This window comes from Podarcis muralis, chromosome 15, assembly GCF_964188315.1.
Source record: "Podarcis muralis chromosome 15, rPodMur119.hap1.1, whole genome shotgun sequence".
In the NCBI taxonomy this organism is placed as follows: Eukaryota; Metazoa; Chordata; class Lepidosauria; order Squamata; family Lacertidae; genus Podarcis; species Podarcis muralis.
In genome coordinates, this window is record NC_135669.1 from 29567559 (window position 1) to 29583745 (window position 16187).

The 16187-nt window shown below is 50.1% G+C and overlaps 2 protein-coding genes across 2 annotated transcripts; one reads left to right on the forward strand and one right to left on the reverse strand.

Annotated features, from left to right (window-relative positions):
- Positions 1–122: 122 nt before the first annotated feature.
- Positions 123–7308, reverse strand: NSUN5 (NOP2/Sun RNA methyltransferase 5). Its single transcript, XM_028707800.2, has 10 exons — positions 7147–7308; positions 5821–5943; positions 5540–5717; positions 4636–4744; positions 4177–4315; positions 3567–3682; positions 2861–3039; positions 1958–2165; positions 1057–1209; positions 123–330 (listed from the first exon to the last, which is right to left on the reverse strand). The coding sequence occupies exons 1-10, from the start codon at positions 7276–7278 to the stop codon at positions 234–236; spliced, it is 1434 nt and encodes a 477-aa protein (XP_028563633.2). The 5' UTR covers positions 7279–7308; the 3' UTR covers positions 123–233.
- An 893-nt stretch (positions 7309–8201) lies between these two features.
- TRIM50 (tripartite motif containing 50) lies at positions 8202–15167 on the forward strand. The gene is made up of 6 exons (XM_028707799.2): positions 8202–10033; positions 11594–11689; positions 12145–12375; positions 12669–12691; positions 13203–13327; positions 13901–15167. The coding sequence occupies exons 1-6, from the start codon at positions 9629–9631 to the stop codon at positions 14503–14505; spliced, it is 1485 nt and encodes a 494-aa protein (XP_028563632.2). The 5' UTR covers positions 8202–9628; the 3' UTR covers positions 14506–15167.
- Positions 15168–16187: the final 1020 nt, after the last annotated feature.

The following is a 16187-nucleotide window of genomic DNA, read 5'->3' on the forward strand; positions in this document are numbered from 1 at the left end:
GTGGGGTGGGTGCCTTTTAAGTTACAGCACCCAACACCCCAATAATGGCTAGTCCATCTACCAACATCCTGCCACGATTCACAACACTCTGGAATAAATTGGAGAAGGGGGGAGAATAACACTTCTGTGCAAACTTTTATTCCAGAGCCTGCAAAGTTCTCTGGTGCAGACTTCCTATAGCAGCGTCTGTGTTGTCTTGTGATGGTCTTTACAAGTCAGTCCTACAAGGCTTCTTAAGTCTCTGGTTTCTTCTTCCTCCTCTTTTTCTTAAGAGGAAGGCATGGGTCTGCACCTACTTCACTGACAGTCTGGGAGAACTCTTGTGAGGAGCTAGGGGCACAAAAATGGCAGGTGTTAGCAAAAGTACAAGCAGCCCTCTATCCCCAGCTCCTCTAAGCCTTCCCTCTTCCTGAAGCTCCATGGCTCTGGCTTGCAAGTCCCACCACCTCTAGCCGGGTAAGCAAAAGGCATCACCAAGTTCCAGCCAAGCAGAAGGACTGAGTGGAGTGTGACCTTCGGAGGATCAAAAAGGCCTGGAGGGTATGCCCTGCTTCACACAATTGGAAGAATCAGCATGGCTGATCAAAGCAACCTGCAAAGGCCTGCTTGGCCGCCTTCTGCTAGGCTACATGGACCTATTTTGCATGCTGCTTAAATAGGAGCATGTAATTTAGTATAAAAGCGGGAGAACAGGGAGGGCTGTGTCTGTATGCTAGAATCCTCAAAACTTTGGATTAGTGTTATGTTTCCCCACAAAAAAATTATGTTGCTGTTTTCACTCAATTACACAGTAAATAATGTGTGCGCCCCAGCACCAAATGCATATTTAATTACATTTAACTTGTCATTTCAGTTTTTAAACAAAGGTACCCTCATTTTCCTATGTGATACAGAAAAGATCAGCCCACATAGTGTTTGCAGGAGGGTGTGGGGAAGCTCCAGGTAGCTTTGGAGGTTTGAAGCCAGAAATCCCATTGCGGCCCCTCTTGTGCCTGGATCATGCCCCTCCAGTCCTTTCTCCAGCATAGTAGAAAGGGTAGCAAGTGCCCCACTCACCTGGGCCCGGAGGCTCCCGCCGGCTGCCTCTCCAAGACCGCCACGAAGAAGCCGTTTGTCAGTGTTTCCTTTGGGGAAGCCCTCAGGAAGCACTTTGCCTTGGCGCAAGTGGCCAAGCCCCGCTGGGACCAGGAAGGCAGGACTTCCGCGAGCCTGCAAGAAGGGGAAAGGCAAGACTGAGTGGCAAGCTCCCTTGTAGCCTCCCTCTGGCAGCGGAATGGAAGCAGCAGATAACACCCCACCCACTTTCAGTCTTGGGGAGGCACCTGTCCTTAACTTCGTAACAAATACAGGAGGTTGTACCGGGCTTGGCTGCGTCCGGAGAGGACAGTGATGCAGCAGGAGTCACCAAATCATTCAGGATGGAAGAAGTACATGTTCCTGAGGCAGGAGGCTAAACTCTATCCTGGGTTTTGATGCTCGAGGTGTGTGTTTTTAGGACACACCTTATTTTTATGGCAAGTTTTGTTTTTAATATAGGCAGCAACCATTTTAGGCGCATACAATATGTGCACGACCAGAAGTGACCCAAAAACATCACAAAAGGGGGTGATTGCTGGCTTTCTCAATGGTGTTTCAAATATACACAATTTCGCTTAAACATGCAGTGCCTTGGAATGAACCCCCACGTAAATGGGGAGTTGCCTGTATAGTATTTTAATGCTATAACCTGTGAAGGGGGTATGATTGATTAACTAACTAACTGGTGGTCCTTCCGGCCTCCTCTCCTTTATTGACCTTGCATCCTTATTCCTATGTCTGAATGTATTAGGTAAAGCCCTCCAGGACGGTGGCATAAGGCTGAACCGCCTTGGCCCCCAAGCCAGCTCTGTCAAACCTGCCTGTGTTTTGAGCCCTGCAGCTACCATTACCCTCTGACCGACCCCCTCCTCTCCGGTACCTGAACTCCTTTCCCCATTGCTTCAGCACATCCAGCACCACATCTTCATTCTCCTCCTGGTGCACAGAGCAGGTGGAGTAGACCAGGCGCTGGAGAGCAGGGAACTTCAGCGCATGAGCCAGCATCTTCCGCTGGAACCTGGACAGCGCCTGCAGGCGCTCGGGGAGGTTGGCATTCTCTTCCTCAACTGGCACCCGGCTGACCATTCCTGGGAACAAAGGTACATGAGACGGACCCAGCCTTCCCTAACCTGGTGCTATAGGCTACAACTGCTCCAAGGCTGCAGGGTTGGGCTCCGCAGGTTAGGTTGGTGGTAGATGGAGCTCAGCTTCCAGGCTGGGATCTGCCTGGCAGCAACTGGCCCCAGTCCTGAGCATACCTAATGGGCAGGCCCTGCCCTAAAATAGGCAGCCTTTGCTATAGGGTTGGGCTGGAGCTCACAGTGCAGAAAACGTAAGAGTCCAGAGATTATTCGGCCCACCAGAGTCTCCATGATGGAAGTTTCCATAGGAAGCCTTTGGTATAAATTCATAAAGTGAACCCTGGTCAACTCCAACAGGTTTCACAAACTCTGGAGAGACCATCACTCACCCCATCAGGAAGAGGAAGGGCCAAAAGGTATCCTTAGCAAGACTAAAAAATAAATAAATAAAAGCAAATGCACCTGGCTTCCTGGCTTAAGAGGGCAGCAGATGATTGCCTGGGGCTCAGAGGCCACCTCTGTGGTACCAAGACTGAGTAGCCAAGCACTTAGGACCACCCCAGAGCAGTTACTGCCTCACTGATCTCTCAGCACGCAAAACCCTGACACCCCAGGGTACATTTGCTTGCAGTTGTGCAAGACCAAAGCTGGAGTTCCACAGGATGGGAATATCTGCTCCCCAAGACCCTTCCCCTGCTCACCTGAGCCGCTGCACGAGGGATCCAGGAGGATGTATCTCACAGAGCTGTACTTGGGATCAGCAGGGTCTGTGGCTAAGAAGTCTTGGTGTGCCAGCTGGTAGCAGGTGGCCCCCGCCCTCACCAGCATGGTGCTCATTGTGGCCAGGCGCTTGGCATCCAGGTCAAAGGCAAAGATCTGCCTGTGCATTGAGAGTATGAAAAGCGCCGTGAGTGTTCACAGTCAGAAAGTCAGAAAGAGAGAGAAACCCAGAAGAAACACAGCAAGCATGTCAGGGAGGTCAGAGTCCTCTTCCAGAGAATTTGACACTCCTCACCCCCACCCTGCAAACCCCAGCCCAGTCTCCCTCTCCCATTGACTGAGCTTAGCCAATCATAACTCTCACTATGGCCAGCAGGACCCACACCTGTCAAACTGAATGAAGCAGGGCCTAGTCTCTCTCCTACTCCTGGTCCTCTAAGTGGCACAATTGGCCATAAAGGGCAAGGCAGGCCCTGGGAGCTAGAAGGTTGGTGGGGAGAGGAGAGACAAGCACACAGGACTTATTGCCTCTCCCGAAACTCACTAAGGTCTAAGCCTAGAGTGAGATGGGGCAGTGTAGCCTTAGGGCTACAGGGTGCATCTCTCCCCACAAGTGCCAATTGCCTCAGCTGGGTCCCCAGATATCCCTCTTTCCACTGAGGACCTACTTGGCTTCCCTGTACTTACCCCTTGTTCTTCAGGATAGCAGCAAGCTGACTGGTTTTGTTGCCGGGGGCAGCACAAGCATCGATGATGTGGGACCCCGGCAGGGGGTTCAAGAGGAAAGCAGGCAGGCAGCTGGCCTATAAGAGGAGCCAAGTCAAAGCGGAACTTGAGACCTGCCTCTTCCAAACACTCCCTGGCCTCAGCAGGGGGTTCTCAGCACCCCACAAGCACATGTTAACCCTGGCAGCCTATTCCCACCCACACCTAGGGAGACAAGCAGGCAGACCAAACAGCACCCAAAAGCTGGTGTCTCCTTTGTAGACAAAAGCCAGTAAGGGTACATTTGTCTCAAAGACGAGCATTCGCTGCATTGCATTCACCAGATTTCAGAAGCCCCACTAATGTGGTGAAAACAGAGTCAGCAACCAACATTTTTGTGATCTGATTTGGTATAAGGCAGAGTCCAATGTCCATGGAAACACAAGTCCTGAAGCAACCCCCAAGCCACAGTTAGAAGAAAGCAGAAGTCTGTTTCAGGAACCCAGCACTTCCAGGGGCAACAGGAGGTTGCTGGGGCAAAAATGACCCTCCCCCACTTTCCTGTGCCACAGCTGGAGAACGCCACCCTTACCTTGTCCTGAAGTATTATGTGCCCAGCTGCATACAGCTGGTTCTCATGGAGGTCCGTCTGTGGAGCAAAGATGAGCAGCTCTGGAAGGTGGGGATCCAGCAGGAATTTCTTCCCGGACAAGGAGCTCACATCCTCTAGGCTGAAGGGAAATACAATGGGATGTGGAGTTAAGTTTCATTCCACGTCCCCAACACCCACACAGCCCAGAGCCAGCTAGCTGTGCCCTCCCAAGGCAGGCAATCCATGCCAGAGAGAATCTGCCCACTAATGGAAAAAGCTCTTCCTCCTCCTCCAATTGGAGGGCTTTCAACTATCTGGAAGAGATCTGAGTAGGAACAGCAAACAAATCTAGCCACAGTTTTGAGCCCATTGCTGGCTAGCAGGCGGACACCCTGAAAGTACCAGCCTCTCCCAAGATCACGCAGGGTCTGAGCAGGAAGGAAGGAATATCAAGCTCACCTGGCTGCTTTACCCAGGTAAGAGTAGCCCTGGCGCTTGAAGTAGTCAACAACGTCACTCACACACGTCTTTAAAGTGTTCACTCGGACGTATCGCGGCACTCGAGGGGCTGGAAACAAACAAGGAACTTGGGTTGGATTGAAGTTAAGTGGTTTTTAGCAGTAATGTCATAAAGGAATGTGTAAAAATGGATTGTTAACAGGTGATAATCTAAAGTTATAATATATTAAGATTAAAGATTAGGATAAAAACAAAGAGGGAAAGGATTTGCCGAACCAACTAATTGAACTGGAATACAAAAAAGGTAGGTGTGAGGAGGTCTGGGGAACAAGCAAATGAAAGATAAGATACGGAAAGATTGAATTGTTTTTAACTGTTTTTACTTTGTATTTTCTCTTCTTCTTTTTTCTTTTTGTAACATTTTGAAAACTTTAATAAATATCTTTTAAAAAAAACAAACAAACAAGGAACTTGGGATACTGAGTTCTCAAACTGAGATGCTGGTCTTCCTTCATCATCAACCATGAAGACTCCCACCCCCTTCCGCCCCTGTAGCTGGTCTTGAGGTGTAGAGACAGCAGTGAGTCTGCAGTCTAAAAATTCTCCTATGTAGATAAAACTTGATAGACCAGGAGCCTCATCTTGCACCACCAGGATATGCACTTATCCAGGCTGTAGAGCTGCTCACTCTCAACGCCTGCTTCCCTGTCTCTCTGCCCCACTTCAAAGCACCTTTCCCTGGGAGTCAGCCCAAGTCAGAGCCTGTGCATTTTCTCCCAAGAACAGCATTATGTTTGGGGAGATTCTGGAGAATATGCATTTTGGCAGCCATGAAATATTAAGATAGGTTCTTCCAGTGCAGTAGGCTAGATAGTGGCAATGCACCTCACGTCCAGCCACCTACCTTGGCCAGCCCCTCCTGCCGCCATCGGTGGCAGCAGATCTTCATTGCGGCTCACTTTCTTCTGGACTTTCAAGCGGGCAAGTTCGGCCTGCAGACGGGCACGATGCTTCAGGACCAGGACCTTGCCATGCCCGCCACCACGCAGGCCCTTGCCAAAGAGCAAGTCATACACCAACACCTGAAAAGGAAGGAGAGGGGCACCAGTGGGCGACAGCACGGGGTACTTGTTCTGGGCATGGGGGAGCCCAGGGGCTGGGGCTGCAACCGCCCCTCATGCTCACCTTCGCCAGGTGCGGCTGCAGCTTCTTCTCAGCACGGAGCAAGCCAGCAGCCTCCAGTATAGAGTCCAGCACAGGAGAATAGCGAAGGGTCTCCGAAACGAGGGCACAGAGCAGCCGGGGGTTCTAGAAGAGGAGCAGGGATCATTGTCGCTAATGGAGCAAAGACTATCAGTGTTTTACAGCTAAGTGGGCACTTTACTCCAATCTCCCCCCTGCTGTTGCTTCCAAGGTGCTTTGGACTACACCTCCCATCAGCCCCATGGCCATCCTTAGTCCCTGCTGGCTGGTACTGATGGGAAACACAGTCCAAAACACTTGAAAGGTGCCAACTTGGGGGGGGGCTGCTTTATTTGCTGCTATGAACACTTTGAGCACTTGATTTAGGTAACAAGCACTAACAGGGAATTCTATTTTTAAGTTTGGAAAGACACCCCCCCCTGCACACACCTGAAATAATAATTTGATGGACAGCTGGGCTCCACACTTTACCCCAGGGAACCCATGGCCTTCTGTATGTTGTTGGACTATAGCTCCTATCATCCCTTGCCACTGGATGCACAGGTTGATGGGAATTGGAGTCCAGCAACATCTGGAAGGCCTCAGGTGCCCCCCCCCCTTAACAGCTTAGCACAGCTTCGGCTTCAGCAGATCCCTCTCTTTTTCTATCATCTCTCTTGGCTATGAGTTCAAACTATAAAATCCCTGCAGCTCAGCTTTTTCTTATTTTATTGCTTTAATTCAAGGTGCCATTTGCCTTTTTTTAAAGCTTGCTGCTCTTTATCTGTTCAACTCACTTGAGCATTTAAAAAGACTGCCAGAAAAACCCTGGAGAGTCACTGCTGCCAGTGTAGACTAGAAAATACTGTGTTAGGTGCATCAATGAACACCTGGATAGCTGAGCTAATGGAGCATAGGATTCTTAATCTCAGGGTTGTGGGACTCTTATGGTCCCTTCTAACTCCAGGAATAGCCTGGCTTGATATAACAAAGTGGCTTTATATCCTCCTATAAAATACACCTGTTGGACCAGATCAAAGTTGGTCCATTCCCCTGCCTCATCAGGCTGCTTCCCCACAGTGGCCAATCTGATGCAGGGCCTGAGGGTGACGCCCCATTCTCTGACGTCATCCACTCGCTATTGACATCCCAAGATAGACAGCCCCCGCAGGTGGCGATTCCATTTGTACCATCGCAGTCGGCGGCAGCCTCCGACTCTGCCATAAATCTGCCTGACCCCGTTTTGTAGAGGCCCCTCCTTTCGCCAAGCTTGCCACTCCAATTTATGCAAATACATGCAAACACATGCAAATATTTGTTTCTACTCGCCTGGAATCGGCTCCCGTAGACCAGGGTCTTGAGGGCACCCTCCCGGCGCTCCAGTCCGGCCAGGACCGAGGCAGCCGCGCTGTACAAGCCGGGCCCCACGGCGGAGCCACTCTTCCGCCCGTGTTCCCGCATGGCGCCAAGCTCTGAACGCGCATGCGCCGGAAAAGGGAGCCGCGCATGCTCGCGGGTGGGTTAGCGGAGATCTCGTAGAGCTGCGAATGTTAGACGTTCGTTGCTCGACGAGTTTCCGGGTTCGGCGTGGCATTCTTCACAGCCGCCAGTGCTTCCCAAAAAAATCATCGGAGAGAAATCAAAGGCTTCAGCAGCACGCCGGCTTCAAGCTCCACATCCCAATGCAGAACGATACGCAGTGTAACGCAATGGCACGTGTCTTGAAATTATACTTGGAATAACGGGGCTCCATTGAGTTCAGTGGCTCTTACTCCCAGGGAAGTATGTGTAGGGCTGCAGCCTGAAAAGACTTGTACTGTATACCGCTTTCAGCCTCAAAAGGCTCAATAAGTGGCTCAATTATATAATCAGATTTCTTATCTGTGCCCCCGCCTTTACCATCAGGCCGCACATAGTTATAAGACAGAACCATAAAGCAAGAAAAGTGCAAAAACGATTATAAACAGTTCTTTTCTACATAGGTAGAACAATTGAGAACAATTCTGTGTATAAAAACTATTCCAACGGTGACAAAAAAAAAGTCTCAAATAAAACCAGGCACAGGACTTGAAATTCCCTGCTGACTTCCTAGGGAAGCAGGATAATCCAGGCAAAGTTGCAGCAGGCTGCCCCTCCCAAACAAGATTTTGGGGTTGAGCAACTGGAAGTCCCCCAGGCCCCTGCAGGAAGGAACTTGTCCCTTGGTGGGAATTGCTGACAGGGAGCAGCTCTCCTTAAGGTCCTCTGACCCCACTGCACACACATCTGTCAAAGGCAGAGCCGGTCCTGGCACAAGGCCTCCTTTCTAAGGGTCAGCACAACCAGGACCCTCAGCAGATAGCTGAGATGAAACTCTTTTTGAGGCAAGTTTCACCTTACCCAGGAGAGACAGAGACAGAGACCTAGCTAGCTCCCACCAAACAGGGACCAGCCTAACACCTCTTGCTCCCCCTCCCATTACTCTCTCATTTTCTTTTTGCAGTTTTGGTGGCCATCAAGGAAACTTGGGGTTCACTGAACCCCGAGAGGTCAGCAAGGCTGCTTTTGTACAACTTTATTTCTCTTCTCAGGAACATCAGCATTGGAGACTTCAAGTCTACCCTGCAACAATAAGGCTGGAAAAAAGTAATGTCTGAGCCAGAAGTCTTATCTGTTGCCAGTTAGTCGGTAAGCGTAGAGAAGTCTTTGGCGCCTGATGGACAAATAAATGAGTGCCAGGCGTGGCCAAGCCAGGGTGTGTGGGGAGGAGAACAAATGTTTTGCAAGGTGAACGTTCAAGGTAAATGTGCAGACGCATGAATGGGTGGATGTGCTGCTGACCTCTGATTTTTCACAGTAAGTTGTGTGGCTCAGAGTTCCCGCTTGGGGGACACATGGATTGATTTGAGAGGGTAGAAGTAGTTGACTATTTGCGGACAGGAGCATTTCCCCAAAAGGAAGGGTCTCTGAATCCCAAGCCTTGGCGTTTTCTAAGCCCTATGATTACGGGTGAAGGGCAGGTGAGCAAGGAAGGCGGAAAGCAAAAGGCAACTGAGCTGTGGAAGGTAAGGATACTCTTCTTGGTCAACACAGGTTGGCAGCAATGACTTGCCAGGGCTTCAGATGGGGCTGCTCCCTGTCCTACCTGGAGATGCCAATGGGGATTGAACCAGGGACAGGTACTCTGCCACTGAGCAAAGGTCAGATGGGAGTCATCAGAGACCAACCAACTCTGGAGGGCCACCACGGGTTCACCATCTCTGCACTTAAGGGGGTTACAGTTCCGCTGTCACTCTTGCTTCCTCAACATCTTTTAACTGTCCCTCTTCCACCACTGAAGAAAACACACACTATTCCCCTCTCAGCTCTGTAATGCCGTTCCCAAGCAAATTTGTTGCATCTCCTTAAAAGAGCCAGAGAGCCCTGTAGGCATTGCTGCCTGAAGGCTGGTGCCCCTGGGACTGTAGAGCACTTCTGATGTCTTCGAGCAAAGGAGCCAGGTGTTGATCTCCTGGTAAGTATGGAATGACAGTTACCTGGATGCTGACCTTCCTCCCTCCCTTCCTGTTTTCATGACTCAGGAGCAAATTCATTTCCCCCAGTCCCAGCCTTGTTATTTTGCTTTGCGTGTGCTCAGGGGCACTCTTACTTCTCCCTAAGATTGCATCGCTTCTTTACTTGTCATCTTATCGGTTCTTGTTTGTTGCAGGAGGTCTGTTAATCAGGAGGAACAAGAATTGCTCTCATTTCCCCTTGCCCCCACAACTGGAGTTTCCCACGACAGGGTGCTGGGCTCCCAGGACTAGGTTAAGAAAAGAAACTGGTGGGCAAAATGGCCAGGAAGATGAGCATCGACCAGCTGGAAGACCAGCTGCTCTGCCCCATTTGCCTGGAAGTCTTCAAAGAGCCCCTGATGCTCCAGTGTGGGCATTCATACTGCAAGATCTGCGTGGTCGCGCTTTCAGTTGACCTGGAGAGCCAGTTCCTTTGCCCGGTGTGCCGGAAGGCTGTGGACTGCAGCAGTTCCCCACCCAATGTCAACCTGGCTCGTATCATTGAGGCGCTGCATGCTGCAGGCAGCTCAGATCCCAACGAGGAGTCCTGCCCTAACCACCACAACCCCCTCAGCCTCTTCTGTGAGCAAGACCAAGAGGTGATCTGTGGTCTCTGTGGCACCATCGGCACCCATCAGCACCATAAGGTCACCCCCATCTCGACCATCTACAGCCGGATGAAGGTAAGTGCTTGGATGGTGTGGGGAGCTTAGGCAGAAGGTGGATCCTGAACAGATTCCTGGTGGACCACCAAATGCCTGCTGGTTGCCAATTTAGGTGGACCTTGGTCTGATCCAGCAAGACAGCTTTCAGTGTCTTAATTTTTTATTTAAAAAAAAAAAGGAAGGGAAGGGACTGTAGTTCAGTAGTAGTGCATCTACATTCCTTGGTGAAAGGTAGCTCCATATCTTCTCTGGTGTAATATGGGGAAGGGCCATAGTGCCCCTGCCTTGCATGCTGAAGGTTTCAGCAGCATTGCTATTTGTTTGGGGGTCTAGAGCAGCCTCCCCCAGCCTGGTGCTTCGTGTTGTGCTTTGGGCGCAGGTGTGTTCTGAAAAGGGGGTGTGGGGAATCACGTGTAGATCAGGTGCCTGTGATCAAGGGCAGCTAGAGGAAGCAATGAGCCACAAGGTTTGCCTTGAGGCAAACAAAGAACCTTGGAAATGGGAATGGAAAAGCAAAGCAAGGCTGTCCCGGCTCCTTTGAGTGTGCCTGTTACTAGGTAGGACAGAGATAAGCCAGAAGTGGTTAAATCTCTCCTGCCCACAAATGGCTGTGTCTGACTCCTAGCAGAGCCAGACTCTAGTGTTAGCATATGCCTATGCTAACAATGAGCTTGTGAATTGAAAGTCCTGACCTTGACCCCTGGCCTGACTCCCAGATATCTGAACAGGCCAGGGGTGGGTGGGTGTGGGTGGGTGTGAGGAAAGCCTCTTCCCTGCCTGAGGAGACCCCCAAGAGCTTCTTTTGCCAAAGAAGGCGATTCTGGCCTAGGTGGATCAAAGGTCTGACCCAGCAGAAGGCAGCTTACATGTATCCTTTCCATATCTGAGTTTCTCTTTCCCTGGTACCTGGGGTGGGGGCTTCAGATGGTTGTAGGGGATGTATGGCCTAGAATCCCATCTTAAAACAGAGACATAGGAGGCTCCATTATTCTGAGAGTCAGAGCATTGGTCTAAGTTTAGTATTGCCCACCCCAGGGCTGGGAGGTTTTTTCAGTCTTCTAGGCAACCTTCTGAGGGGGCCAGGTGCTAGGTTGGGCCAGAGGCAAAAGTGGGCCACGCAATGAATGTAAATGTTACCTTGGCACTGTAGCCATGTTTCTACACACAATCACATGCCCCTCTCTCTCCTCTGTCCATGAGCAAAAGGTGTTAGTCGAGTTCAAGGACATATTTCCAGCCAGGCAAAAACACTCAAGGTGCAAAGCAGAGCCAGGAGGTACATGGCCTAGGAAGAAGGGGTGGGGCTTGGGAAGAGTTCCAAGGCCCAGGTGAGGTTCCTCACTCCTGGCACACACTGACTGGCAGCAGCTCTCCAGGGTTTCAGCCAGGGAATATTTCCCAGTCCTACTAGGAGATGTTGCCAGGGCTTGATCCAGGGGCTTCTGCATGCAAAGCAGCTGTTTTGACCCCAGTGACCTAGAACCGTTCCCCTTTACGTCAGCTGGACACTGTTGGAAACGTAACGGCAAGCTGGACTCCCCTTGGCCTGATCCACTAAAGCTGTTTCTGTTTCCTCAGGAGAAGCTCTCTGCGTGGATGACAGAGGTGCAGAAGCAGAAGGGGAGCTTGGATGAGCACGTCAGCAGGCTGATGAACAACAAGACGCGCATTGCGGTGCGTCCAGGGAATCAGACTATATGTTGGGTCCAGGAAGCTAACTGCGTTCAGCACTGGGAACTGAGTTGTGGAAGTTAACATCCAGTTTCCAAAATGTTCAGGTTTCATTTCAAAATTAGATTTAAAAAACAAAACAAAACCTTAAATCTGAACCTTAACTCATACTACTGAATGATTTTAAATATAATTTGATACCTCCTATATCCAACAGAATCTTCAATGATGAATGTTAAAATGCAAACTTCTTAATCTTACTGCCAAGGACACAGGGTCAAGCCAACTTGAAATGCAAGCTTTGCCACCAGCTTCTCCTACCAAAGAGCGCTGTGGCAGGGAGCCTCTTGGAAACAGCCCCAGAAGGCAGTTGCCAGAATTAAACCCATGCACACCTCAACTCAAATTAAGCCACGCCTCATTCTAGTGTTAGTTGTGTTTCTGGATTTCCCCCTCAGAATGAGTCCGATGTCTTCAAATGGGTGGTCCGGAAGCAGTTCCAGGAACTGCACAGGTACATCGATGAGGAGAAGGCTAGGTTCCTGGGGCGGATTGAGAGGGAGGCAGGCCAACTTATTGCCTCCATCGAAGTCCAGGTGAATCAAACGACAGACATCTTGCAGAAGCTGAAGGAGCTGGAGAATTCCCTGGAGAAACTCAACAACGAAGGCCAGTTGGATTTCATAAGGGTATGTCTGCCTGCCTGGTGCTGTCTGAGGCAGAAAATCAAATGGCCAACAACACCTTCTCTCTACCACACAGTGATTCACATAGGGGAAAGTTCAACTTGAGGGTTTGGGGGTATAGAGGAGGGCTATAGGAGCTGTGGGGTCCATAAAAGCAGGGGTGCTCTACAGCCCCAATTCAATTTGCCCACATTTTCCACACCTTTCCCTGTGTCCTGCCTCTAAACCTAAGGTTTTGTTATAGATGCTGTAGCAGCATAAGCTCACTAAGGCTTTCTTCATTTCTTGTTTTACAGAAATACAGATCTCTTCCCTCCAGGTATGTTGAAAGGGGAGGGGAGGAGAGAGAGAAAGTGTGTGTATGTGTTGCACTGTGGAGTCAGGCCATGCTCCATGATCTCTCAGGGGGTCCATGGAATGGGCCCATGGTCAAAAAGTGACAAGGGATCTGATGCATGTCAATCATAGTCTCCCCAACCTCCCCCCACCCCAAGATGCAACACGTATTCATTATCTTCCTCCCAGAGCAATTATTTAATGCAGCTTTCACAAACCTGGTGCCCACCTGTTGCTCTGAACTACAACTCCCAGCTGTGCTATCTGGGGCTGAAGGGAATTGTAGTCCACAACCACTGAGCTATGCCCTCCTACTTTCCTGCAAATATGAGGGAGCCACTGCAGATCTTCAAGGTCAGAGTACTTCTTCAGCAGCATCACTCCAACAATTAAATTGGGGCCAGGTAGTTGGGAAGCTGTAGCAGATGATTAAGACTCAAGTATTCATTTTGAGAAAATCATGATGAAAATCAATATGCTCCCTGTTCCACCAGGTCTGAGCTCCCCCGCCAGCATCTGGCTGATGGTATGTTCAGCGCAGTCTCCTTTAAGCCCGACTTCCACCAAGATGACATCAAGATGATGGTGTGGAAGAGACTACTACGCAAAGTCCTCCCAGGTACAGCCACTGTTGCAGAGGAAGCCAACAGGCTCCTCAGAAGTCTTAAAGCAGCCTTCCTCAACCTGGTGCTCTCCAGGCTCTGTGGACAACAACTCCACAGAGCCATTGTATTGCATTTATAAACAGGTTTTTAAACAGCATTAAGTGGTGCACAATATTTCTGCACATAGAATAAAAATGTAAGTGTCATCACACTGCAGTTCACTTGTCCCCAGACAGGTGACACTGCAAACTAGAGTGTTACAACAAGCTGGGCTCTCAGAGCTGCTGGGTCATCACAGCAGCATCAGAGGGTGAGGAGGACCCATCTTCTAAATGAAGATGGAAGTGGGCAGTTGGGCAGCCCAGAGCAGAGCAGCAGGCAGGTGGTCCAAGTAAGCTGTGAAGGTTTGTTGAGTCTAAGGGGAGGAGGTGGGTGGCTTTGGCAAGGTAAAAAGGGAGGAGGTAGCTTTAGTGAAGAGTAAAGGGATGGGTGGGTTCCTTGTCATTGTAAAATTAATTATATTTACCTGTAAAAGGTGGATTGACCCCTGCTCAGGATCCCTCCTGATTTTTCACCCCTTCTCTTAGCTCCAGAGATGCTGAAACTGGACCCAGTGAGTGCGCACCCCATCCTGGAGCTGTCCAGGGGAAACACCATGGTCCAGTGTGGGGTGTTCTTCCAGAGGCGAGGCAGCAACCCTGACCGCTTCGACTACAGCAACTGCATCCTGGGTAACAAGGGCTTCTCCTGGGGGAGGCACTACTGGGAGGTGATTGTGGGCCTCAAGAGCCACTGGCGTTTGGGCATCGTCAAAGCCACGGTCAGCCGCAAGGGCAAGCTGAACAAGAGCCCTGAGCATGGGGTGTGGCTGATCGGCCTGAAGGAGGGCAAGGTCTATGAGGCCTTCAACAACCCACGCGTGGTGCTGCCGCTCTCAGCCCGCCCCCAGCGCATCGGGGTCTACTTGCACTACGAGAAGGGTGAGCTGACCTTCTACAATGCCGACAGCCCTGACGAACTGGTACCAATTTACACCTTTCAAGCAGAGTTCCAGGGCAAGCTGTACCCCATCCTGGACATGTGTTGGCATGAACGGGGCACCAACACGTTGCCCATTGTCCTGCCTACACCCACCATGCTGCAGGTCCAAGAAGATGATGGCCTCAATGCCCAGGAGCCCACCAAGTTGTAAGTGGGCAGCCTGCTGAGCTGCAGAGTGAGTGTCATGTTACTGCAGCTGCAGGGGAGAAAGGCACCAGCCACAGACTGCTCTGCTCCAAAGCATGGCAATCTGGACCAGAGAAACCATGATCAAGGCGTAACTGGATTTGTATTCTCACAAGGGAACAGTCCTCACATATACAAGGTGGGCTCCAGAGGTCTGTTTGAGAATCTTTTGCCTTCAGCTCAGCTGAAGGAGTCAGAACATGGCTGGTTAATCAAGGAGCCAAGTTAAGCATCTCAAGAGCAAGTGAGAGAGACAGCTCAATACCTTTTGGTGCCTGCTTTGAAGAAACCCAGCGATCCCCCCAAGGAGGAGAACTGCCTTTTTTCTAGACGGCATGGTCCATGGATCAGCTCAGTCATTCTCCCTGCTAACTGTCCTTGATGGCACTCTCAATCTGTTCAACCAACTCACCTTGCCTCTGGGCTGCCTCTAGGAAACATGCCAGTTAATTGATGCTTAAACTTCAAAGGCCCATTGCTTCCCTCTCTGCCTTTTAGTCTTCTTCACCAGGAAGTTTAAAGGCTAGATTTCATACAGCTTCCTGACACATTGCTACAATCGTCCTGCATTTGCCAATGCCATGGGGCCACATTAAAAAGGGGGGAAGATTAAAGGCTGAAACTGTCCTACCGATGTCTTTGAAAATGCTTTCCCATGACAACCCTTTGGTCTGCCACAAATGCACTTTAGAGGTTGCACCACAGCATTATGTTTAATCCGTTTTAAGGCAGACTTTGCCAACATCGTGCCTGCAAGATTACTTGGACTAAAATGCCCATCAGCCACAGCCAACTCAGCTCTATTATGCCAGTGTTGATGGGAGTACAGACATACAGGTCAGGACTGATGTGAGTTTTAGTCTGGTGGCACTAGTTTGGGGAAAGCTGGTTATGGGTTGCTCTTAAGCAGGGGTGGAGAAGCTGTAGCCTTCCAGGTGTTTCCAAACCATAGCTCCCATCTTCTCCAGCCACTGGCCAAGCTTGCTGAGGCTGGTGGAAGCTGTAGTTTAGTAGCAATGGCAGCCTCATGGACTCCCCATGCCTGTTCTTAAGTGTTCTTAGTCTGAAGCTTCCCTCTCTACCACTTCCTCGAGCACCTAAAAAGTGAGCTTTAGAAAGATTAAGAATTGACAGTCCCTACCTGCAGGCTGAAAGGAACACAAGGAAAGGAGCCTAGAAATGGAAGAGGACCATTGAAGGAGTGGTTCCATCCATCCATCCAAGGAGCTTCAAGCATGAAGTTATCCAGATTTATTTTCCTCCTTTGTTTAGTAGACACCCAAAAAGTTTACCCAAGGTGGCTGAATTGTCCAGTTGTTTTCATACTAGCTTTGCGTCCCATGCTTTTGCAACATGTTCAATCAAGGGCTTTTTAAAATTTTGTATGTACCTAATTCTGCAGCCTCTAGGCAGTGCAGAAGGAGTAAACAAATATTCCTGTTGCAATTAAAGACTATTGTGATGCAGCCACGGTGCAACCTGATACAGTAGCAGAATGGGAAATCCATTTTTATTCATCCTTCAGAAATACAGTTATTGCCAGCCTCCTGAGCTACCAAAGAGTATCCACCACATGGTCCTTCCGGGTGGTGTAGGATCTCACAGGGAGCAAATCCCACTGCTGGAAATGTCTGCTTTCTACTTTCA